The following is a 26,888-nucleotide window of genomic DNA, read 5'->3' on the forward strand; positions in this document are numbered from 1 at the left end:
AATCATCAAGGAGTTTTATGCAACGTTTTTTAAAATATAAAGAGGAGCCATACAATTTTTAAAGTAAATAAGGGATTTACGCTGAATTTCGAAATTATAAGAGAATTATGGACAATTTTGCCAAATAAACGAGGGATTTACGCTGAGCTAAAATCAATTTGGACTACTTGACTTAAGGCATTATAACAAATATGGTTAACTCATTTCAGCAGCTATAACTAAAATGAGAGAAGAAAAAGAAAAAATGATAGAAGCTATTATTATTATTCAATAAAGTTTGTACAGAAGATGCCAAATGATATTTGGATCTTTATTGAGAATGGAAAAATTGCATGATGGGGTTGATGATTATTGAATCAGAAATGAAGAAAAAATTTACAAATATTGATTCTAATATTGATTAATTGATTATGCCAAAAGCCAGAAGTTCTTTTGTGTTTTGCTGCTGAGAATGTAGCCTGCATTTTGACCCTTTTTCTGCACCGCTACGCACCCACATTTGCTGTTTAATATCAGATATTCTGCTGTGTCGAATCCCTTTTTTGACCTGCACATAAATATGAATTTCACAATAAAATTGTAAAAAATATCCCACATTTATACTTTATTATTACCTTTTTTTTTTATTTATTTTTCTGGCAAAATATATGTCATATGTTTACAAAATTCGCTATTTATATCCTTTGCCGCGCCTCACACCACGCGCCCTTACATGCAATCATGCGCGGCCAAATGATAGAAATAACGAAGTTTGTAAACATGTGAGATATATTTTGCCAGAGAGATAAATACAAGATAAAAGTGATACTCCCTTCGTCCAGCCAGAAAGTATACATATTTCTATTTTGGGACGTTAACTTACAAAGTAAATATTTCATTAAATATCTCATTTTTTTTCGCAAATACCCTTACTTTACATCACATAATTACTTTTACATAAAAAAAATGAAGGATAAAAATATCATTTTACTACTTCTAACTACCCACTATAATTAAAATACTATTATTTCTTAAACACCGTATCAAAAATAAATGTTTACTTTGTATGTGGACGGAGAGAGTATTAAAGTATAAGTAGGATATTTTTTACAATTTTCCCTGAATTCCACCATTTTCAAGTTATTTTCTTGTATCAATCTTGCACGATTGAAACAAAAATAAGACAAATTTACTTATAACCTACTTGTACCATGCATTATTCTCCTTTATATTTAAAAACTATATGAAATTTTATTTATTTTAAAAAATAGTGCACGAAATACCATAGAGATTTTGTGGAATATTTTCGAAAACATGATTTTATATAATTTTAGAGAATCCTGTGAAATATTTTTTAAAATACAAGGAAGCTTGTAGTTTTTAAATAATGAATAAGTATAGTACATGATTTTCAAATTATACATGAATTTAAAAATAGTTCGGTATGAAATATTAAATTTTATATTACATATCGTATACTGTATTAGAATATTTCGATTTGGTATTTTACTTTGCTAATACTGTACATATATATATATATATATATACCATTTGGTATAATGAATTGTTTGTACCGAAACAATTTATATATATATATTTATACAAAAATACTAAAATTCAAAATAATAGTAGTTTTAGTATCAATATACTGAATTGACAGTATATGCTGATATATAATTTCAAAATGATATACAATATTTTCGATATATATCAAAATATTGAAAATATCATATATTGCTATCGTGCCGAAATTTCAGTATTTTCAATATATATCGAAAATATCATACTGTATATCGTTACCGTGCCGAAATTTCAATATTTTCGATACGATATATGCAATATTTCGGCAATTCCATATTTTTACAAACAATTTTTCCAAAGCATAAAATAAAAATGACATTCACCGTTGAATTAAATCACTCACCCCAATAATATTGCATTGGAGAGTTTTCTTCTCTGCCCAATAATTATCATGTCAATATTAAGCACCCAACTCTGAGCCAGAATGATCGAAGCCTTGTCCTGTCCCTCCGCCATCTCCATCTTCTCCGCTACCACATTCAGCTTCGGCATCACCGCGCCGCACGCTTGCTTCATCGCGTCCAGAAAATCCACGTCGGCGCCGATTCCGCCGCTGCCGATCTCCGCCAATCCGGCGGCCGCGCCGCCGCTGCCATTGCCGTTGGGCTTCTTGAAGAACGAGCCGAGGCGGTTCTTCCACGCGCTGGGGTTGCCGACGTGGAAGAGGATCAAGGTGTCGTTCTCGAGGAGCGCGTGGGAGAGGGCGTATTGAAGGGCGCCGGCGGACTCCCGGGTCGGGTCCGCCACCAGCATCACCCTGCGCTGCTCTCCGGCGGCGGCGGTGTCCATGGTCCGTCGACGGCGGCGGCGGCGGCCTGACCCTGGCGTTGCCGGAGCCACCAGGTGGTAATGAAATAGTAATGCCTTGGCATGTTAGAGGGTAATGGGGAATGGGAGTTTATGGATGTAAAGTAGATTCAACATGAGGATGAGGGTCATTGATTCCCAGCCCTTGGATCGCTCTGTTTAGTTTGGGTTTGGACGGCGGAGATTCGCGCATGTATATGCATGGCAAGGATCAAGTTCAGCCGTTCAATGCTTTCCATTCCACTTTCATCTTCTATGCTTTCTATGTTAGAAAAAAATGGGGACGTTGAAACTATTCTAACAATTTTTTTAATCTTATGGTAAATTTTACCTCAATGTTATACTTAAAATTAAAAATAGTTTATATAATTTTTTATACAAATATCCTTGTATCAGTATTGTAAGACACTAATAGAATAAAAATATTTTTGCAATTTTTTTTTTTAATTTGTACTACATTTTGATATAATAATTAATATCCAAAGATCAACATCCAAAAAGTAAATAAGAGCTTTAGAGCGGGACGAGTATTATTTATCCTATTCCACATAAAATATTATTTTTTGGATTTTGATCATTTTTATATAATTAATCATTTTCCTTTTTAAATAAGATTATACATTATAAATAAATGGAGAAAATAATTTATGTTAATAATATAAATATACAACGGTTTGTGTAGGTTCTTATATTGTGCCTAATGAATTGTAGTATAGATTAAATTGTTAAACTGTGAATTACATACCAACTAGTGGTCGTGCCGGAGTGGTTATCGGGCATGACTAGAAATCATGTGGGCTCTGCCCGCGCAGGTTCGAATCCTGCCGACCACGGTTTTTGCATTTTTTTCTTTCCTTAGATTTTGGGCTGCAATCATTGCACGCTCTGCACCGAAAGAATGGAGGAGGAGGGGGAATCGTTTTCGTTACAGTAAATTGGATTGGGTGGAAATAAATTACCAGTCTAGTTCTAGCTTAAACACAAACGAACGCAGCCATAGTTGGGTAGGAAATGGAGAAGATGCATCAACAGCAATGGTGGAGGGCAGTCAAATCACGGTTGACATACAAGAACGCTACTCTAGTTGTTTGTTTATGCAACGTGATTGCCGCCCTGTTTTTGCTCCACTGCGTTTTCTTCCATCCATCGTCTTCCAGATCAGCCGTCTCACAAAAAGGTACTGTTTTAGTATTTGAGATCTGAAGTTTAATTTTTCTACATCTTGTGCTTGGCTTAGTTCTATTCCTTTCTTCGTGTTCTCTGTTTGCTGGAATAGAGTTTGCGTTGTTGTAATCCGAACTGGTTGAAGCGATTACCAGTTTCTTGGCAGATCAAATATATAACCCAAACGAAATTTGGGGATAGGGTTTTCTGGTAGATTTTTGGTTTTCCAACCGCCATTGTTTTTTAGATTTCTGGTAAAATATATGTTGTTTAATAAAATTCTTTTATCCACTTCCTCCGGTAGATGGAAATTGGGAATTCTGATATCAGTCTGGTATATTGAATTCGTTAAGGTAATGATTTTGGTTGATCTATGTGATAATTTGATTTATCACTTCTAAATTGCATCTGGATATTAAAGATGATCGATTAATGTTGCTGCACAGTTCCAATTATATGGTTTTGGTGACATTTGATCTTAGTTTTGGTATCGAATCTTCAAAAGTTCTATATTATCAGCTGTATACTATATGCTTTATATTTGGATCAGCATTGGCAAAGAAATGTACTGTGAACCTTTAGTCTATGGTAAAGGATTGGAGTTTTAAAGTCATTAATACCGACAAGATTCTGAATACAAGCTGATCACTTTTGATCTTGCGCCTTACGATGATTATGGTTGGGTTGTCACTTCTCTCAATTTCCTATCGAATGGATACAGCTCTACTGAGGCATATGAAGGAATCCGAAGATATAAGACGTAGCATGGTTCCTGTCGATCTGATCAGAAGGGTGAGTTTGAATTTGGCATAAGCAGGAAAATCATTTCCGTGCAACGATTGCAGCATTATTTTGCTAAAGAATTTGATATTCTTAAATACGCCTTATATTGTTGTTGGTTTATAAATTATTCGAATGATTTCTATCTACTCTTTAGGTTAGAGAAATCAGAGAAGAAGAGCATGCTGAAGCAGAGGAAATCCAACAGAAAGATGTAAAAGTAAAACAGACAGCTGCCGTGGACCTAATATCTCGACTCAACAATTTCCGTTCGTATTCAGATCCTGGAAGTGTGAAAGGTGTGGTTTTTTATGATCCCTTCTCTTTTATCTGTTCATATTCAGGTTTTGGCAGAGTGAATTGTGTTCTTTTGCTGAACCCTTTTCTTCGATGAGTTTATTTACTTTTGTTTTCTGTTATAAGCTTTCATTTTACTGGAAATATTTCCAACATTGTTTCCCTGCAATGTGGAGATGCAAAATTTGATTGCAATGAACACATTAACTCCCGACTAAAATTCTTGACCATTTTATGCATGTGGATTCTGTAGCAATCGAGGAATGGAGAAGGCGGAAGATGGAGCGAGCCAGACAGCGTTCTTTGGTGAAGAATGGAACCGGCGTGAGCAGCAGCTAACTGAATCTAAAATCATTCGAATTTTCCTGGTGAGTCATATGCATTACATTTCCCTTATACCATGAGATGCATAGATAAACCTTTTACAAGTTTAAGGGCATCTTAACTTTTTTCGATTGCATAGTCCAATCTTTAATTAAAATTTTTAGCTCCATCTATTTGCTTCTCGTGACCTTCAAGGGTAAAAACTCAACCCCTCAAAACACTTGTGCAACAGATATGTCAGCACACACTCCTGCACAGTTGAACCAAAAGCTGAAGGCACTTGATGGTCGAAACTAGATAGTCGTAGGAAATTAGATCCGTGTTTTGTTGCACAAGAGCACTGAAAATTTTCCTTCTTGATTGGCAGATCAATCAAGCTTATTCAACCATCTCAGTTAGCCCCTACGGCTGTGTTCTTAACTTGCTCCGACAGCTTATATTTGAAGAACCAAAGCTGGGCTTCCTGACATTGAATTAAATTACAGTTATCTTGTAAGTTCATGGGTTTATGATAACACACTCGAAAAGTAGCGGTCGTAGATTTTCATGTTATCAAAAATTCAAAAATAGAAAATAAAATTACAGTTTATCCTGTAAGTAGCCTCTTATACAGCTGAAATTGTAGCCAAAACCACAGATCGTGTTTCTCTCTAATTAATGCTAAGTTTCTTGGCTAGTAATTTCAGGTGCTTTATTTGTTGCCTGTAGTATATTATTCCCTCAGCCGTCCAAATTTATTTATTTTTTTTTCTCGTCATCTAAATTTATTTTCCTCTATTTTTTCTTTACCTAAAAAGTAAAACTTTCTATATTTATTTATTTTCTTAAAACCGTGTTCGGTCAAATGAGCACACAATTCAATGACGGCTTGAGATTTGGGAGGGGATCACCAGCCCGCCCCCCTCTCACATACATTGTATGTGTATGTATATGTGCATGTATATGTATATACAATGTATACATACATATATATGTATATATATATATGTGATCCCTCTTTGAGATTTTTTCTTTTTTTTTTTTTTTTTTGTTATGGTTGTCGTGTACTTGACTTTTGCCTGGATCATGGAGGAATCAAATAATAGCTTTGAACACAAAAATCTCAACTAGTGGCTATATCATATGGACAAAGCCTCCAAAATTTCAACTTTAAAAAAATTCTATCACTTTGATGTGGATTAGTTTCCATCTGGAATCTCAAGATGAAACCAAAAAGATGACAAATGCAGTAACATCTGCAAGCAAATAAGCTGCACAAGTCGGCACTGTAGAGTTAACTTTGACTGCTCCTACAACTACAGGCAACACATAGAATAGCGGAAATCAGGAGATTTGTGCAACCTTGCGATTCGCATTCAGATTTCCCTCTTCAACATTCTTTTGTAGTAATTCTTTCGATTCTGACGGAGTAATGTTCGATTGAGTATGATTGGATTCCGATCCCGATTTGTAAATAATACGAATTGTTGAAAATCATACTGAATGATCACTTGCTCAGAATCATTGTTGTCACTGTCGCATGTAAGAAATTCCTCCAATTCATTATATGGAAGAATCCACTGAATATCCAATGAGTAATCAGGATCGAAGTTGCCAACTGCAAAATCGTCCCGACTCAATTGAAGTTTTTGCTTGAGTTATTCTGTCTCTATTGATGACAGTAAGTGTGTAGGCTCCATGTCTTCTATGAGAGTCAAGTTGATTTTTTTTTTCTTTTTTCCAAAGACTCAAATTAGCATATGCTTCACGTGGTTTATTGAGATAACAACATAGATGACTAAGAACAAATTAATGGAAACAAAGGCTCAGATTTGCAGTAACGGAAGAAAGATACTGCAATACTTAATTTCTGAATATTTTGATTAATAATAATTAAATTGGCAGACAGAATGCACAAGCTATATATAGAGTCACAAAAAAAAAAAAACTAGATGCTATACAATATAGAAGAAGAGTTAGTTATAACAGAATAGCAGAGGGGAAACATATTTTGTTAGACGTGGTGGTTTTGGTCCTCTGCTCCAGGAGTATCAACTCTAACATCCCCTGCAAAATGTGCATGGTATCCTCAATGCACATTTTGGATACCAAATCATGAAAAACAGAACTTGGCAGCCCTTTTGTTAGAACATCTGCTAGTTGATCCTTCGTCGATACAAATTCAAGCTGGAAAAGGTTGGCTTGCACCTTTTCTCGAACAAAATGTAAATCTAGATCAAAGTGTTTAGTTCGATCATGGTGAGCAGGATTCCGACTAATCTGAATGGCACTTCAATTGTCACAGAGGATACGAGGTATATTAGAACTTTGTATACCCAATTCAGATAACATATTTTGAATCCACACAATCTCACACACACATGTGGCTAAAGCACGGTACTCCGCTTCAGTTGAACTCCTCGCAACCACAGATTGCTTCTTTGATCTCTAGCTAATCAAGGACTGTCCCAAAAAGATACAAAAACCAGTTACTGATTGACGCGTCTCACGGCAAGAACCCCAGTCACTATCTGAATATCCTATTAGCTCTAGGGGAGATCTTCTTCAAAAGGACAGCCCTCTACTCGGATTGCACTTCAAATATCGCAGAACACGCAATGCGGCACGCATGTGTGCATGTCGTGGCTTATGCATAAATTGAGATAAAACATGGACAACATAAGCAACGTCAACTCTTGTCAAGGTCAGATAGAGCAATTTTCCAACAAGTTGACGGTACGCAGTAGCATCTAAAAGCTCTGAAGAATCATTATTGCTAAGCTGGTGCTGCACTTCAATTGGAGTAGAATAAGATTTCCCATGTATACATCCATAATCATGCAATAATGCATAGAGGTATTTCTTTTGGCATAAGGAAACTCCATCTGCACCCCAAGAAAGTTCCATACCCAAAAATAAGCGAGGTCTTCCCAACAATCTTAATTTAAACTAACCTTGAAGTAAGGAGATGGTGTCATCAATGTTCCTTTTGCAGTTTTCACCCAAAATAAGATCGTCAACGTAAACCAACAGAATAATAAACTTCCCATCATTAAGGGTTCGCATGAAACATGAAGCATCCGTCTTTGCCTGCCTAAAACCTATCTGAATCAGCACATCGGTAAACTTTAAATTCCATTGCCGCGATGCTTGCTTTAATCCGTATAATGCCTTTGTCAATTGACAAACATGTTGAGACTTCAAGGTATTTCCAGTCAACGTTTCATATCCTTTGGGCAATTCCATGTACACCTTATCATCCAAATCACCATTGAGAAAAGCATTATGGACATCAAGCTGTTCCAGCCACCAATTCTGAGATGCAGCAAGAGCGAACACAAGACGAACAGTAGTATGACGAACCATAGGACTGAAGGTTTCGTGATAGTCAAATCCTTCCCGTTGATTGTAGCCTTTCGCCACCAATCGTGCCTTGTATAGTTGAAGAGAACCGTCAGCCCGTACCTTGGTTTTAAAAACCCATTTGCATCCAATTGCAGAGCGGCCATGCGGTAATGGGAACAACCTCCCATGTGTGATTTTCGTGCAAGGCCTTTACCTCAGCACGCATCGTCTCAACCCATTCTGGATGTGCCACTGCAGTTGCGAAAGAATTGGGCTCTGGTAAAATGAGAGTGCAAGAGGAAGTAGCCTTGTGAGAGGCTGGTAGAGTGATTGGGATATCAAGAATATAATCAGAAAGGTGAGAGGGCATGCGCCTATTTCGCGTAGGCCTAACAGTGACAGGAGAAGTTGATGAGCTATGCAAAGGATCATTGGTGGAAGGGTTGTGTAGCATGTTCTGTTGTTCCCGCAAAGAATCTGTCGGTGGTGTTTGATTTGGATCAAGAGGATGGGAAGGTGGAGGTATAGAGAGAGGCACAGGTAAGAATGAGTCTGGAATGGGAGGAACATGGGCTGCTGCAGTTACAGGGAGAATAGAATCAAAATTGTAATTATTCTGGGGAGATGATTGAAATGGCAGAATTGGGTGACTACCAGACTCTCTGGTTTTGTGGAAGGGGAATATATTTTCATGAAAAAGCACATCCCTAGACACAAACACACGTTCAGTTTCCATGTCATATAATTTGTATCCTTTCACACCCATGGGATACCCAACAAACACACAAGCACGAGCACGGCTATCGAATTTATCTCTATGACCCGGAACAGTGGAGGCATATGCTAAACAACCAAAGGTACGAATGTGATTATATATGGGTGGAGTATGGTGTAGTAAGGTATATGGAGCAGCATATTGGATAACTCGACTAGGCAAGCGATTAATGAGGTGTGCGGCAGTGAGAACAGTCTCGCCCCAAAACCTTGGGGGAAAGGAGGCATGGAACAGTAAAGCTCGTGCCACCACGAGTAAATGACCATGTTTTCGCTCAACAACAACATTTTGTTGTGGAGTGGCCACACATGAACGCTGATGAATGATTCCAGTTTCATCATAAAAGGATGTAAGATTAAATTCGGCACCATTATCCGATCGCAAGATTTTAATATGAGATTGAAATTGAGTAATAACAAAACGGTGGAACTTTGGAATCAGGAATGAAACTTCAAATTTAGATTGCATTAAATGAATCCAAGTGAAACAGGAAAAATCATCAACAATAGTAAGAAAATATTTATGTCCCCCTAAACTCTCTTCCCGGTAAGGTCCCCATATATCGACATGAATGAGTTGGAAAGGTGCAGAAGAACTCTTGACATGCACCGAAAACTGAAGACGCTTTTGTTTGGCCTTATGACAAGCATCACATACCGTGGGTGTAGAGCTGGAAACTCCATTATTTTTCAAATGAAGGAGAACCCGACTTGGGGCATGACCAAGACGGTTGTGCCATATGAAAGATGAATGAGCATAGTGGGTGACAGAACGCGCAGAGGAGGTAGGGTGATGAAGCTGGGGAAGGAAATATTATCCTTTGCATAGCTTAGCAACTCCAATCGTCGTCCATGATGGTGAGTCCTGCAACCAACATTCATGAGCTAAAAAAAGGAAACAAATGGATTTTGATGCGGTGAGTTTACTAACAGATAAGAGGTTTGATAACTCCAAATATGAGCATATTCTTAGCTTGACAAAAATGTATATTACTCGAATTTCTGCATAAGAACCATCAAAATAATTCGTAATCAGTATACAATATTGATTTATATCACTAGGCATGATCCATGATTCGTTGTTGAGATTATTAACGATTTTTGCCCTCTTAAGCGGTAATCTGGAAACAGAAAAGCTACGGCAGACGCCGCAAGCGACAGCCGCCTTCGCTTGCAAGCGCCCAGAACATATTTTGAAAATACTAAGGCATGAGAGGCAAGCGGCCACCTTCACAGCCCGCAAGCAATAGCCTCTGCCACTTGCAAGCGACAGTCTAGATACCCACTGCTGCAGACTATCACCAGATTTCAACTAAGTACTTCAACTGCAGCGGTACAGCCATTCCAATTCCAGTCAGCACAAGCGAGCCGAGCTGCGCTGATGCCCTCCAGCTCTCCAGCAAGCGAGGAAGATCTGTGCCCTTAACGCAAGCGAAGCGGGCACCCTGGGAGTTATGGCCAGCAACTGCTTCAACAGAATAACTACCAGCAACCGCCTAACTGCCCAGCGGTTGGAACTGCCTAACAACTACTTGCAACCGTCTCTTTACACCTGCTATAAATGGGGCCAGATATCTTTATGTAAAAGGGATCGAATTTTTGGTGATTTCTACATACATTTAGCATTCGTTGTTTTCCTGTTTCCGAGAGCTCCAACCCTGTAAGGGAGTTCTCCATAGGAATGGCCAAGGGAGTAGGGGTCTTTCCTCTCCCTTGGCCACGTCTTTACTACTTTCTTAGATTAGATTATTGCTTTCATTTACAGCTTTGTAGTTCTAACCTTTCACGCTTTCGTAGTATATAAAGAAATATCATTCACTTCTTCAAATGAAATTCTTTCACAATTTTCCATACTTATATAAATCAAGTTTAGAAAATTTCATTTCACTGTTATAGAGCGAGAGAAGAATTGATTATCTAAGCCTTGTTATGCGCCAAAAGCGGTTTCAAGGTAGTTCAATGTAGTTAAGTACGCGGGAGCCTTTTCGACCTGCTTAACTGCTGTGCTAAATTCGATTTTGATTAAATAGTAGTAACATCAGGGGGTAAAGCCACTAATGAGGCAGAAATTGGGAAAATTAACGGGACATAGACGGGGGTCTATTAGGTCGCAGAAATTCCTAGTGACAGTAGGGTTTCTTTCTTATAATGTCTTAATTCTGGGTGTCATTGAAGTCTTATTGTAAATCCCCCCAGGCCAAAATACCAGCGTGATGAGTTCTTTACAATTTAGTTTATATAATTACAACACCTTTCCCCTATCATTTCCATAATATACATATATTCTTCCGATAACACACTTACATCATTAGCTCACTTCATCCAGGGAAATCTATCCATTTCGTAACGTACAGATCAGACACAGCACCCCTCATTCACTCTAATTCACTCATATATATATATTGTGCCGCTCGCTCACGCCCCGATCCTCTGGTAACTGCGATTATTCCATGCCCCGATCACCTGGTCCTCACTTCCGCTCACGTCCCAATCATTTGGTTACCACTGGCATCCCACCTTTCGCTTCGCTCGTTTCCGCTCATCTTTATTGCTTTATTTACCCCTTTCAGTAGTTAAATTTCGGATCCGCTGCAAGCGGATCCTTTCTTGCTTTTTTCGTCGCTTTCTTTAAGATTTTTACTTTCGGAATTCATGACTTAAAATCCTTGTGTTCGACCTGGAAACTCACCAGTAAAAAGAGTATAAATAATTGTGATAACTACTCAGGGTCTACAACCACACAATTAATATCTTTGATCATTTTCCTATAAAATCCTGCTCATTAATATTCGAATAGAATTCCCTGTGAAATTGTATGCAAATTGCAATAATCACAAATTCGGTGATGACATTGAGACTCATCTCGAATGATGATATTATAAGCCTCGTCAAGAGTAGGTGATGGCCTTTGATTGAGAAGCTGTGACCGAATAGGTCCATACTGTTCATGGAGTCCATTCAGGAACTTGAATAGCAAGTCCTTCTCCCGTTGAAGACGATAGGTTTGGAAGCATTCTTGAGTGAGGAGGGACAATTCCCCTTGTAGGCGACAAATGCGATTATCGTCTGAGACTGAGAACCGAGTTTGAAGCACCGACCATATTTCACTTGCTGTTTTGATGTAGAAGATGGTGGATGCCAAACTTGGTGAAATGGATTTGAGCAACCACGCCACAATGAGATCGTTGCAACGGGACCAAGCTCCATGAGCAGGGTGAGTAACTTCTGGCTCAAGGATGGAGCCATCGAGAAATCCACGTTTCTTTCGGATAGATACTGCAAGAAGGAAAGACCTGCTCCAGGTAGGGTAATTAGGACCTGTGAGCTCAGGTTTAATATGCACAGTAGAATCGTTGTCACTAGGGTGTATGTAGAAAGGTGAAGAAGGATTGTCATCAAAAGCCTTTTCCACCATGGAAGGTGTTTTAAGCTCTGATACCATATTGAGATAACAACAGAGATGACTAAGAACAAATTAATGGAAACAAAGGCTCAGATTTGCAGTAGCGGAAGAAAGATACTGCAATACTTAATTTCTGAATATTTTGATTAATAATAATTAAATTGGCAGACAGAATGCACAAGCTATATATAGAGTCACAAAAAAAAACTAGATGCTATAGAATATACAAGAAGAGTTAGTTATAACAGAATAGCATAGGGGAAACATAATTTGTTAGACGTGGTGGTTTTGGTCCTCTGCTCCAGGAGTAGCAACTCTAACATGGTTTGCTCTAACATTTAGATGTATAATCTTTCGTCTTATCGCACTTGAAGCTTTTGATGACTCTTATCTCGGCCACCTTTGTTAGAGGCTCTCGATCCATCAAATGAATTTTTTTTTCTTTTGTCGCTCTTTCCATTTCATTTCGGTAATGAGTAATTGATTTTCTCTGATACTTATGGGTTTCTGTATATGTATGTGCTTCTCCATATTGAATAAGTCGGCTAAAAATAGCCAATGAAATCTAATTATTAGGAAATTAAATTCATAATTTCTCGAAACTGATTTTCCGATGAGTAGAAATACTTTAGGTTAACATGTTAATTAATTGGGATTTTTTCAATTGTTCGAACTGAAATGTAATTAAAGTCGATGGCTAAAGTTATTACGGGTTTTAGGCAAATTAGTTAAGTGATTAACTAATGAAAATGGGAAGTTGTCCCACATTGCTTAATTGTGTTGCTAATGACATATATATATATATATGTAGAGAGAGAGAGAGAAAGAGTAGTATAATAAAGGTGACATAAGTATGATCGGGACACAAGAGTGCCGGTAAGCCACACCCGTGCGTGCCGCCCGGATCGGACCGAACCGGACATGACACATACGCGTGCATGGGCACAGACTCAGGTCGACTATTTGATTCAAATCCTTCAAAATGAAACCCTACAAGGTGAAACTTGCAAAGTTTGAAATGTTATTTCTTGATTCAAAAAGTCAAATATTCATAATGAGCATGTTTACAACATGAAATTTTGCAAAGTTCGAAAAGTATTTTACCAATAGTCGGATTTCAAACATGTCAAAGAATGCTCTGTTGGATAAATAAAGTAGCAGCAGAAGTGTAAATGTGTAAAATGGATGAAGAAAATTTTGTTATTACCACGACACTGATTATTTATACGTACATCCATTTAAATAGATAATCAATCATCCATTTAAATAGATAATCAATATACATTCAAGATAATAGTTAATTGATTCATAGGTTAAAAAATGTCTCTTGAACTCTCCAAAGTGACTTTAGAATTCCTCTTAATTAACTCCAATGCACAAGTTTAATTACATGCCATCATTTCCCCCTCTTTATTTGTGCCACATCGAGCTTTAACTTCAAGTAAATTCTTCAAATGTTGGAAATCGTCACCCTTTAATGCCTTTGTCAAAATATCGGCGACTTGCTCTCTTGAGTTCACATGTACCAATTTGACCTCTCATTCTTTAATCTTTTCTCAGATAAAGTGAAAGCGAGTGTCAATGTGTTTGGAACGATCGTGATGAACTGGATTTTTTGCAAGTGCAATCGCCGACTTATTATCCACATAAATCTTTGTCGCATCCTCCGATTGCAACTTTAATTCTAGAAGCAGTTTTCTCAACCAAACCGCATGACAAACACAAAATGATACCACAATATATTCCGCCTCACACGTAGACAAGGCAACGACAAGTTGTTTCTTTGAGGACCGAGTAAACATGGTATTACCGTAGAAGAACACGAATCCGGTTGTACTTTTACGATCCTAGTTGCTTCCAGCCCAATCGCTATCATTAAATCCAACAAGTTTTGCATCTCGATTACTTGGATATAACAACCATCCATCGTTCCTTTGATGTATTTGAGAATTCGCTTGGCCGCCTTCAAGTGAAATGTCATTGGTTTTTCCATGTATCGGCTTACCAACCCAACTCCATAAAGGATGTCTGGTCGGGTGCATGTTAAGTAACGAAGACACCCTACAAGACTTTTGTAGTAAGTCAGATTTTCCGGCCTACCTTCTCCCATTTTGGTTAACTTGGCACCACACTTTACCTGAGTATCAACAATCCCACACTCTTTCATTGAGAACTCTTTTAGAATCTCCTTGGCATAATTTTCTTGGAACACAAATTTTGTCGGCTTATTGTTGTACTTGAATTCCCAAAAAGAACTTCATAAGTCCCAAGTCCATCATCTCGAACTCCTTCTCCATAGATTGTTTAAGTTCTTTAACCATACTTTCATCACTTCCCATGAAGATCAAGTCATCAATGTAGAGGCACACTAATAAAATATCTTTTCTTGCATTTACCTTCATGTATAAAACATGCTCATAGGAACATTTGATGAATCCAACTCGAGAGAAATATTCATTAATTCTCAAGTTCCATGCACGCGGCGCTTGCTTCAAACCGTAAAGAGCTTTCTTCAATTTGAGAACTTTTCATTCTTGGCCTTTGACAATGAAACCCGGTGGTTGATCGACATAAACTTCTTCGAGTTTTCCATTTAGGAATGCGGACTTTACATCCGTTTGATATATTTTCCATTTTTTTTAGGCTGCAACAGAAATTAGCAATCGTACAGTCTCGAGTCGAGCCACCGGAGTAAAGACTTCTTCATAGTCGATCCCAAACTCTTGCTTGTACCCTTTTGCGACCAATCTTGCTTTATGTTTCTCCACTTCTCCCTTCTCATTTATTTTTGTCTTGAACACTCATTTCACTCCAATTGCTTGGTGTCTGTGAGGAAGTGGTGTAATCTCCCATGTGTCATTTTTTGTTATGACACAAATTTCCTCCCCCATAGCTTTCTTCCATTTAATTTCCTTGGATGCCTCTTCAAAGGTTAAAGGATCATGACCTGTAAAGAGACAAAAATTAAGGAACTCATCTTCAATTACCCGGCTGGAAGCATAAATATCTTGGATCCTTTTGGTTCGAAGGATAGGACTGCTGCTGGAATCATCACTGTCGGGGCTGCTGTTCGAATCATCACTTACTGGACCATCTCGGATGTGTTCTGAAAATGGAGATCCAATTTCTCCAGCTTCTTCTAGTCTCTCATTGCTGGTTTCAAGCTCATCTTCGAGTGGGACTTGAACGGATTGGTTTGGGAGGTTCCAATCCCATGCATGCACTTTATCAAACTCCACGTCTCTTGACATCACCACATTTTGAGTCACCGGATTGTACAACTTGTACCCGTTGCAATTTTTGCCATATCCCAAGAAAATACATTTTTGGCTTTTGTCTTCAAGCTTCGTTCTTTGCTCCTCTTGCACTTTAGCATACGCAATGCTTCCAAAAATTCGTAGATGATCAATTTTTGCCTTGTGCAAACTCCAAGCTTCTTCGGGAGTGATATCACCAATTCTTTTAGTCAGGAAACTGTTTAATAGATCAATAGAACAGACCACAGCATCACCCCAAAATTCTTTCGGAACATCTTTTTCTTTAAATAGAACAGGCCACAGCATCACCCCAAAATTCTTTCAGAACATTTTTTTCTTTAAACATACATCGAACTACGTTAAGAATCGTCCGATTCTTTCTCTCTGAAACAACATTTTGTTGTGGTGTTTGTGGCATAGTAAGTTGGTTTGAGATCCCATTATCTTTACAAAATATATCAAATTCCCGCGATGTGTATTCGCCCCCTCGATCGATCCGCAAGCATTTTATTTGACATCCACTTTGTTTTTCAACAAGCCCTTTAAATTGCTTGAATCTTTCAAAAACTTATTTTTTCTTCTTCATTATGTAAACCCATGTTATTCCACTATAATCATCCGTGAGGTTAAGAAGTACCTGTTACCACCAATGGAATAAAGAGAAATTGGTCCGCACACGTCGGAGTACACTAGTTCAAGTCCGGTGGACGCTCTCTTTGATTTGTACTTCGGAAATGACTTCCTTTGTTGATTTCCCATGACACACACCTCACATAACTTGCTAGGATACTTCATCTCTGGTAACCCAATCACCATATTATTTTTCTCAAGAATCTTTAACGCCTCAAAATTCAAATGCTCGTAGCGAAGATGCCAAAGTGTTGGGTTGTCAATGCTGGTTGCTTTGAGAGAGCTCACTTCATCGATGCTCAACTTTAATGGGAACATCCTGTTCTTCGTCATCTTTACATTGGTAATGAGATGATTATTCTTATCACGAATGCTTAGAGTCAAATCGTCCATTTTCACAACATATTCTTTCTCCAGCAATTGCCAAACATAATGTTTCTGACTCTTCTTTCATTAAGCTTGGCGAAAAACTCCTTTATTCCACACATGTGATTTGAGGTACTAGTATCCAAGAACCACATAAAATCATTTGTTGCTTCTCGTTTATTGCTCTCCATTAACAACACTATTTCATAATTATTTTCTTCTTTGTCAACAAGATTTTCCTTTTCCTCTACGTTGCTAGTATTATACCAACATTCATTGGCATAATGGCCACATTTCTTGCAAATATGACACTGAATTTCAGATTTGTCATACCTCTATCCGAAACTTCTTCCACGTCCACGACCTCGATATCTTCCTCGGCCTTGATTAAACCCACAACCTCGTACGTCATTGTAGGTGGAGTCTCAACCTCCTCGTCCTTTATGTGGCTGAAATCCGCCACGTTGTGATCCTCTTCTAAAATTGTTTCTTTTAAATGTGAGGGTGGCTTGAAGAGCTTGCTCCAAAGATTGATCCCCTCCTTGGCTTATGAGTCGTTGTTCGTAAGCTTGTAACGAACCCATCAACTCCTCCAGCTTCAATGTATCAAGATCTTTGGATTCTTCAATGGCAACGGCTATATAATTGTACTTCGAATCCAAAGATCTCAAGATCTTTTCAATCACTCGAACATCGCTTAACTCATCACTGTTTTGTCTCATTTCTTGGACGATAGATACGACTCAAGAAAAATAAGCAGAGATAGACTATGAGTTATTTTGGCGCAGTGATTCAAATTGTGCTCTCAAGGCTTGAAGTCAGATCCTCTTTACTTTGTCAACTCCATCGTGGGCTTTCCTCAATATCTCCCATGCTTCATTCGCTGTTTTTGCTGTAGCAATTAACTCGAAGGTGGATTCGTCAACTCCTTGATATATTGTGAGCAAGGCCCTGTTTTCCTTTCTCTTCATCTCCTTTGTTTCTCCACAGTAATCTCCGTCGATATCGATGCTGCTGTGTATTCATTTTCCACAAGGTTTCAAATCTCTGATACCAATTTTGTTGGATAAATAAAGTAGCAGCAGAAGTGTTAATGTGTAAAATGGATGAAGAAAATTTTGTTATTACCACTACACTGATTATTCATACATACATCCATTTAAATAGATAAACAATCATCCATGTAAATAGATAATCAACCGATGCAAAGTGACTTTAGAATTCCTCTTAATTAACTCCGATGCACAAGTATAATTACATGTCATCATGCTCAACCGCTTGATGTACCACATTTCAGCAGTTCGAACACTAACATTTACTCCTTAAAAATTTTGCACGTCTTGAATGAGCCTCGTCATATCCACGTACGACAACCCGTCTTCCGCCGTCGCCCTTCTCGCCATTTCCCCGAGCTTCCTCGCCCTCTCTCGCCTCTTTTTCCCTTCGTCTCCTCCATCCATGACCTGATCAATTGCCATCCTTATCTCATCGCTCGTCACGTGCGCTCCCACGGTATATTCCTCCCCAAAAAGCACCGGCATTACGCCGATACTCACGGCTGTCTTCATCACATCCACCAAAAACTTCTCGTTGATAAACTGCTCGCCGAAAAATGGCCACGTAGCCATAGGCAACCCGGCCGAGATTCCTTCCATTATCGAATTCCATCCACAATGCGTCAAGAACCCCCCGATTGAGGCATGGGACAATATCAACAACTGCGGCGCCCACCCATGGATCAATAGCCCACGCCCTTTAACCCTTTCCTCGTAATTTTCTTTGCTAAGCCATGCTTTAAATTCATTGGTCGACTTCTTCACAGCCCATACGAAAGATCGTCCCGATGCCTCCAAAGCTAACCCTAGCTTGATCATCTGCCCGGCATCCATCCGCGACAAGCTTCCAAGGCAGACGAACATAACAGAACCGTGATCGCGCGAATCGAGCCACGTCAAGCATTTGTGCTCGTCAATGGCAGCCCTGTTGCCCCTCTCAGCCTTGTCTACCTCATCCTTATTGCACATCGACACCGGGCCGATGCACCAAGCCCTTTCGCAACGTATCTTCCTATAGTGTTCAACGTATTTCAGCTCGAGATCTTCGAACGTGTTGAACACTGCCCCGAACGATTTCCTCTCAGCTTCGAAGAAATCTTGCTGCACAACGTACCAATCCGGAGTGATTTGAGTTGTCGTCCCTCGAATCTGAGCTTTGGTAATCTGAACTGTATCCGGTAAATCGGGCACCGTGAAGTATTCCGTATCCGACGCGACAGCCTTGACGGATTCGGAAGCTTCTAGAACATTCCACATGGCGTGAGCGAAACAGGAGGTCCCGTGGAAAACGATGCGAGGAATGCCCAAATTGAGGGCCAGATTGGTCGTCCATGGAAGAAGCATGTCGGAAATCAGGCAGGTTGGGCGGGGGTGGAGGCGGTCTTTCAGCAAGTTTTCGACGTCGTCCTTCATCAAGGCGGCGCCGGTCGTTAATTTAATGGCGTCGTGGGTCGAAGGGAGCATGTCGAAGTTCTCGCAGCCTTCGGGCAGCCCGACTTTGGCGCAAGGGAACTTGACTAAGGCGACGCGAATCGGCAGCCCTGAGGCGGCGGCGCGGTCGATCAGCGGGCTGATCCGCCGGCTGTTGATTGGAGTTAAGAGTATGGTGGCGGCGACGCCACGGGCGGCGAGGAGGCGTGCGATGTCGACAATGGGAAGTATGTGGCCTTGCGCCATGTACGGGAACAGGACGAAGTGAGGTGGCGCCTGCGCGTCGTCGCCTACACTTAGAGCCATGGCGGAAGAAGAACAAGAAAAACAATAAGCTGGAGTACAGTGCAAGTGCAAGTTATAAATATAAATATATATATATAGTTGAAGATTCTTCAATGTTTGTATCTATCAGTTTAAATTGGAATAGTGCTGTGCTTGTTCGTATCTATCAGTTTGATTAAGTTTCAATCATGTGAATGGGAGAGAACTTGGAGAGCACGCTGAAAGTGTAGGCTGCAAGATCCGACAGAAGAGATGACCATTAAAGTGATGGGATATGGTTTCCGCTGAAAAGTATGCAATATAATTATTGATTAATTAATTCTTTTGTGGTCGGCAATGGCAGATTTGACCGTCGTCTCACTTTAACCAATCACTTGTTATCTTCGACTTGGCTTCCGTAGGTAATATGGGTTTAGAAAAAAATAATTCAAATCACATATCATTTTATTTTCTTATATCTGTTTTATATAATTTTATTATATGTTTAAATTAAAATTTTAATTTTATAAATCATAAATTTTTAATTTTAATTCAAATAATCGTGTATTTCATTTGGATTAACTTAAAAATACAGAAGATAATAGCAAAAGCTAAAAGCAAAAAAAATTTTAATTTATGTTTAGATATATTGTTATAAGAATTTTTTTTTTTTTTTTAATAAAAAAGTGATTGAATATAATAAAGTTAAAATGATTTTTTAACGAAAAAGACATACAATTATTTTAAAATGTATTTTCATTTTAAACTTTTATAATGTATTTTTAAAATTTTACAGATAAATTAAAAATATATTAAACAATATAATTAATAAATGTCTTTTTAATTTGGTATCAAATTATATTTTAATTTTTTATTTAAGTATAATAGATAAAATTAAAAAAAAATTAATTTAACTGAAAAAATCAAAATATTAAATTTACATGCATTTAACAAAAATAATAAAGTAAAGATAATAAAATTGTGAATGGATGCAATTGTTTATTATGAATAATTTGTGCATAAGTTTAGCAGATCATTACAAAAAATAGTTACATAATTTTATTGAACTGAAGGAATCATTATATAGATGCACTTTGTTATGAGTCCACCGGATTTAGTTTCTATGTTTGATGCATCAAAGTTAGTGAAGTTAATGCATTATATCAACATGATTATAATCATATGGATAGAAATACATTGGAGCGTGAACTTGATATTTACTATGAGACTATACTTTAAGATTAAATATTTATTAATTTAGATAGTATTAGCAATCTTGCTAAAATGATGGTGCAAACAAAAAGCACATTTCTTATCCTAATGTCTTTTGATTATTGAAACTAACTTTGGTTTTACCAATCACAACAACAACAGCTGAAATATATTTTTTTGATATGAAACTTGTGAAGTCAGATTTATGCAATCGCATGGGTGATGATTGTTCGAATGATTCGTTGATTTGTGCTATAGAGAAAGAAACACTTGTTAATGTTTCGAATGAAGCAGTAATTAATAGATTTTAAAGCACGAAAACATCGAGAATAGTTGTAGAAGATAAATTGTTCTTATTTTTTATAATAAAATTGATTTTTTTAATTTATTTTATTTTTAACTTTATATATTGTGCTACGGTGAATATTTTTTCTAAATCCGCCTCTGACGACAATCCCCCGTATTTTATTAGTGCATTGAATAAGTATTATCTTTTAGACCTTTTGAGTTATTTTTCATCAATTTTGTCTTGTATAAGCTATTATTACATTAAATAGATAGATCTACATGTGGGCAATTTATCTGTGTTTTTTTAAGGTTTTTCAAGTCTTCGACCCAAATTATTTTTCTCTCTTTTATTTACAATACACAACCCTTCCCTAACTTTCACACGCCCTCATATATAATTACTCCGCCCTTGCACAAAAAAAAAAAAAAAACTAAAAAAAAAACTCTTTTTTTACCCTACTCACCGTCGCCCTTGGTTGTGTTGCTTGTCAAAGGCCGTGAAGCAAAGAAGGGTCGGCAGAAAGGCAACGTTATTGAACTGTGTGTTTCACCCGGCAGTGGCACAGCAAAAGGTCGGTAAAACCGGAGGAGAAGGAAATTCAATAAAAATGACAAAAATACTATTGCAGACCGTATTGTTTTAGTTAGGGCAAAATAATTAAATAAAGTATATACTATGTCCGTCCAGCTATAAAGGCCACGTTTACTTTTTGCTTATTGATTTTTGAATATTAATTATTATATCATAACGCAGTATAATTCAAGAATAAATGACAGAAATACTTTTATTAGTGTCGTTTTATGATACTAATATAATTAACAATACTTGTACAAATTATACAAAATACTTTTAATATTAGTACGCAAAAGATAAATGCAACCCTTTAAAGGTAGAAAGAGAAGTACTTTATAATAATAATCATTTAATTATAATTAAAGTTTAATATATATTTATAACAATAAAAATATAATAATATTAATCACAATATTCCATTATTATTATTATTATTATTTTTCATCTTATTTAATTTAAATTATTTTTTATTAAATTACAAATTCACACAAAAATCAATTATTATTTATCAAATTAATATCTATCAAAACTAGCAAACTCAAACAAAATTTACTAAGTTAAAAAAACACAGTTTTTCAAAACTATTAAAAAAAACTTTGAATTCAATTCAAACCAAATCAAATATTCACAAACCAACACCAATGGAACACCATTTTATTTTTTTTTTTTAATACAACAAAATACAATAAATTGAACACCAATATATACATATATATCTTTTTTTCTATATATTATAAAAGATGAGAATTACTATGATGATTTATTTATTTTATTTTATTATATTTTAAAAAGAATACAGAGGTTATATGCATTTGTCCTCTAATGATAATAAACACAATGTTGAAAATACAAGAAAGATTAGAAAGCATATATATGAATTAAATTATGAACATCACAAAACATATCTTTATATAATATAAATAGATAAACACATTACATTTGCTCTCTGCAAAGAATTATTGATACAACACACACACACAAAAAAAAAAAAAAAAAAAAAAAAAAAAGACAACAACAACACATACTAAGAATTTATACAGCATATGCTGTATTTCTTCAAGTATGTTGTGTCGACATTTTATTTCATATGCTTATTAGAGTTAATGGTGATTAACTCTAGTTACTTTCATATGGTGATTAGGGCTAATGATGACTAACCCTAAATACCAACCTAACCATTTCCATTATAAATACATTTACTCCATTCATTATTTTATTTTATTTTATGACGTGGGAACTCGCAGCCGCTACCCGAAAGAGCGCACGGGATAAACCCCGGCCAAACCTAATCCGTTCCTTTATTAGTATGGAATTTTGTTTTGATATTAATACCTGTGCCCTTAAACTTGGCTTCTATTATCTTTTCTATATCTTCGGCCATTTTCGGTGAAAGATAATTACTCCAATTTCCAACTTTACCCTCTCTAAAGAAGGTAGATTTTTTAAATGTGGCATGGAGATATCCTTGTTTGTTCGCTTCTATGTTTTTTAAGGTCTCGAAACTACATAACTTTGCGATTTCTTCAGCCATCCCTTGTTTTTCTTCTTCAGCAGTAAAGGGACATCTGCAATTCAAGATTAATTGTGTTTAAATCTAAACGAACTTAATTCTAAATTTGATTAAGCATTACACAAAAATAAAAATAAATTAATTAATAAATAAATAACAATTGAAACTTTAAACTCTCTTCAAATATTATTTTAATGTGCAGTGTTAAATTAACACTACAAAAAAATATCAATTATGTAACAAGATTTTTTCGTTCTTAAATCTACTTTTTCCGTTACTAATGATATTAGAGACGGAATTAGAGATGAAATTAGGTTAACTACGTGAACTTTAGAAACGAAATTCCGTTACAAATATACTATTTTTTTTAAAAAGTGTAAGGGCAAATTGGACATAATTGATGGGGAGCCCCCCTTCCCCACCTCCATTTTTTATTTATTATTATGTATTTAGCTTTTTTTTTCTTTTTTTTATTATGTGTATATATATGCTTTAAAATAATTGAAGAATATATAAAAAATATATTAGGTTTTGTTTGAATAATTTTTAATAAAAATAGTGTTCCTTTTGTCAAAAAAAAAAACTGCACAAATCTTTACATTTCACATAAAAATATATATATATACTTTCAAACCATTTTACAAAACAATCACGCTAATTTTTTTCTTCCAAAGTGTCATACTAAAATATTATTAAAACAAAAAATTAAATAAAATATTTGAATTAAAATAAAAGCCAACATACCTTTTTTTTCATCTAAATATATATCATTTTTTAGTAAAATAATTAAAAAAAAAAATACTATTCTTATCCATTTTTATTAAAATTTATGCCCAATCCATGGGCATAATTTTAAAATCTTAATTATTTTTTCTAAGTATTTTTATTTAATGAAAAAATTATTATTTCTTGATTTCAAACCATACATAAAAAAAAAAAATATCTACAATAAATAGTAGAGCTATAGTTGTTATTTATTAATACTAGCTAGTAAAAATTTTCAACGACGATTAACTTCAACAAACACTAAAAATAAACTGCATTATTTTAAAATATTAGAAAATTACTGTTAATATATTTACATAGGGAGGCGATCACCGACCACCTTCCCACCCTGCCCCACCTCATTTATAGTATATATATATACTCTATATGTGCATATATACATGCACATATATGTACATATATACTCCCACGTTCCGGCGGAAGATGAAGTCTTTTGTTCGGGACACAGTATTTTAGGTAATGTAGATTATTAAATTATTAATAATAAGTTAAGATAATATTTTATTATTTTTAAATGTGTAATGTTGTTGGTATTTTAAATATTTTTAAAATTATATCTTAATAAAATATATGCAATATGAATATCATTTTGTAGACGATAAAATTTTATATAATACAAATGAATAAAAAAATATATCTATTTATTTATCATTATTATAAATTAGTTTTATAAAAAAAATGAGGAGTTTATTAATTGAAGAGAGAGATAGAATTAAAAGGGTTTTGAATGGGTCCTACGTATAAGATGTTATAAGTTTAATTAAATTGATTTATATTTGTTAAGTATGTTTAAGATTGAAAAACTTACCAAAAATAGAAAAGAGTTATCTTTTGTGGGACATACTAAAAAGAAAATGAGGTCATCTGTGGCGAAACGGAGGGAGTACTTTATATATACATTTACATTGGATTTTTTGTCCTATTAACACACCCTATCACCTATCTTCACATACATAATGTATATATATGCACATATGTGTATATATTAATGTATATATACAAGTCATGTATGCGGGGATAGAATTAATTTTTGGGATGAAGAATCCCATGGAATATAAATCATCTATATATATACACATACATATATATATGTATATATGTGAGGTAGGGCAGGGTGGGAGGGGGCGGTGATCCCCATGGATGTCAAAATTAAACTCGATCCGATAAATCAAACTCATATGACCTGAAATTTTTCAGGTTCGAGTTTAGGTATTTCGGGTTTGCCAAAAAATCGGGTCGACCCAAATTCAAAATGAAAAAAATTCGTGTCGTGTTCGGGTCGTGTTTCGAGTTGACCTGATAACCCGAAATATAAAAATCAGGTTAGGTTTGGGGGTTTCGTGTTTCGGGTTGACCTAAAATTTTGATTATTATTATTTTAAATATAAAATAATATAAAAATATAAAATAAAATGATTCTTTTTAGGTTAATTTAATTATTTTTAAGTTTTCATGTCGGGTTCGTATCGAGTTTGTTCGGATTTCGGGTGACTTGAAATTAATTTAGGTCAATTTGAACCCAACCTGAAAGAATTCGTGTCGTGTTCGGGTCTAAAGTTTCAGGTCAAATTTTAAATTCGAGTCGGATTCAGATTGACAGTTTTTTTGTTCTCCCCATTGCTCAACCCGACACGAACACAACTCGAAAATAGGAATTGACACCCAGTTATCCCCTCCATTTACATAACATTATTATAAACTAGAGCATAAGCGTCATTAGGGCTATATACGTATTGCAATTATATATATATATATATATAATTCCATAAATGATTGCATACCCCAGGAATTCAGCAATCTTGTTGACATGCCCCACTGGGTCCTCCTTCATCTCCTCGTAGTGTATGAACAACACCTTCCTCGGATTCTCCAAATGTTCCTTCCAATATCCAAGAATGTGCTCCCAAAACGGTCCGCATACGTCAATCCCCCGGCAGAACTTGTCGAATTCCTGGTCGATGGCGGGGGGCGCCGCCTCCTCCATCCCCACCAGGTTGGCGAGCAAGAATTGGCGAACCGAAACGAACCGGTCGAGAGGGTTCCTGCAAATATAAATGATTCTGCAGTTATCTGATTCTCGGACAGAATCGGGAAGCATCACGTGCGGCGCATGCGTGGAGAAGATTCTAGGGCTTGGGATTCCTTCGAGGTCAGGGTTGTCGTGTTTCAAGTAGTGATTGAACTCCAAACTGCCGACGACCTCTTGCGGGTGGGCAGTGAGGAGGGGGCTCTGCCCCGGGGGGTAAAGGCCGCGTTTGGCAATGGACAGTGCTAAGGCGACCAGCCATGTTGTCCCTGATTTGGGGAGTGACGCCACTATTACGTCACCGTCTTTGGCTCTGAAGTTGGTGCGTGCAGACAGCAGCGGTTGTAGTGTGAAGTCGACGTACCATGTGCCCTCGTATTTGACGAGGATTTGGTTGTCCCAATTCTCCTCTCGCTCCAGCAAATCAGTGGCTGGGGAGGAAAGGGTTTTAGGGCTTTCTGTTTTCTCCATTTCGGGAAAGAGGATAGTGTTTTAGGGCTTGGTTGGTTATGGTTGTGTTGATGTGTTTTACTATATAATATATATATATATATAGTTAGACTGGTTGATTGAATGTTGAACAGAAAAGGAGTGATGTGACAGGTAGGTCGTGTACTAAATTATTTATTGAGGGCGTGTTTCTTTGGCCCCTTTTGGGCAATTTAACAGTGGCCCGCGAATTTATGTATTTTCGGATAGCGGCTGCAAATTTTCATATCATAAATTAAAAAAAATAATTTTGGACTGTGTCGGTTTGGAGGGACAAAGTTTGAAAAGGCTTTGTTCCATTTTTTATTAGTATTTTTTATTTTTTAAATTATAAATATAAAAAATTACTCCCTCCGTGGAAGATTGTCATTTTTTATTTTTGTCTGTTACAAAATAAGATTATCATTTTCTAATTTAATAATTGTACTATCTACCTAATATAATAAATACCCTTCCAACTTATATTATAAAAAAGTAAACGTTGCACGGAGACGGAGGAAGTATAATAATTATAATTGAATAAAATATATATAATATATATGTCATTTTGTAAAGAATAAGTTTTTT

At 36.4% G+C, this 26,888-nt stretch overlaps 4 protein-coding genes and 1 non-coding gene across 5 annotated transcripts; 2 read left to right on the forward strand and 3 right to left on the reverse strand.

The window, feature by feature from the left end:
• Positions 1-408: 408 nt before the first annotated feature.
• Positions 409-2,349, reverse strand: LOC127249049 (uncharacterized). The gene is made up of 2 exons (XM_051271641.1): positions 1,904-2,349; positions 409-547 (listed from the first exon to the last, which is right to left on the reverse strand). Exons 1-2 carry the CDS (start codon positions 2,347-2,349, stop codon positions 409-411), a joined length of 585 nt encoding a protein of 194 aa, XP_051127598.1.
• A 769-nt stretch (positions 2,350-3,118) lies between these two features.
• Positions 3,119-3,200, forward strand: TRNAS-AGA (transfer RNA serine (anticodon AGA)). Its single transcript has one exon. It is a non-coding gene; the product is annotated as a tRNA-Ser (tRNA).
• Positions 3,200-5,612, forward strand: LOC127249005 (uncharacterized). Its single transcript, XM_051271597.1, has 5 exons — positions 3,200-3,544; positions 4,253-4,323; positions 4,469-4,610; positions 4,862-4,976; positions 5,300-5,612. The coding sequence occupies exons 1-4, from the start codon at positions 3,379-3,381 to the stop codon at positions 4,945-4,947; spliced, it is 465 nt and encodes a 154-aa protein (XP_051127554.1). The 5' UTR covers positions 3,200-3,378; the 3' UTR covers positions 4,948-4,976; positions 5,300-5,612.
• Positions 5,613-17,878: 12,266 nt separating this feature from the next.
• LOC127249378 (UDP-glycosyltransferase 73C4-like) lies at positions 17,879-19,592 on the reverse strand. Its single transcript, XM_051272143.1, has one exon. It carries the CDS (start codon positions 19,476-19,478, stop codon positions 18,009-18,011), a length of 1,470 nt encoding a protein of 489 aa, XP_051128100.1. The 5' UTR covers positions 19,479-19,592; the 3' UTR covers positions 17,879-18,008.
• A 3,126-nt stretch (positions 19,593-22,718) lies between these two features.
• On the reverse strand, positions 22,719-26,344 carry LOC127248995 (cytosolic sulfotransferase 5-like). The gene is made up of 2 exons (XM_051271582.1): positions 25,588-26,344; positions 22,719-23,075 (listed from the first exon to the last, which is right to left on the reverse strand). Exons 1-2 carry the CDS (start codon positions 26,301-26,303, stop codon positions 22,796-22,798), a joined length of 996 nt encoding a protein of 331 aa, XP_051127539.1. The 5' UTR covers positions 26,304-26,344; the 3' UTR covers positions 22,719-22,795.
• Between the last annotated feature and the right edge of the window lie 544 nt (positions 26,345-26,888).

Source organism: Andrographis paniculata, unplaced genomic scaffold, assembly GCF_009805555.1.
Source record: "Andrographis paniculata isolate CXL003 unplaced genomic scaffold, ASM980555v1 Contig35END, whole genome shotgun sequence".
In the NCBI taxonomy this organism is placed as follows: Eukaryota; Viridiplantae; Streptophyta; class Magnoliopsida; order Lamiales; family Acanthaceae; genus Andrographis; species Andrographis paniculata.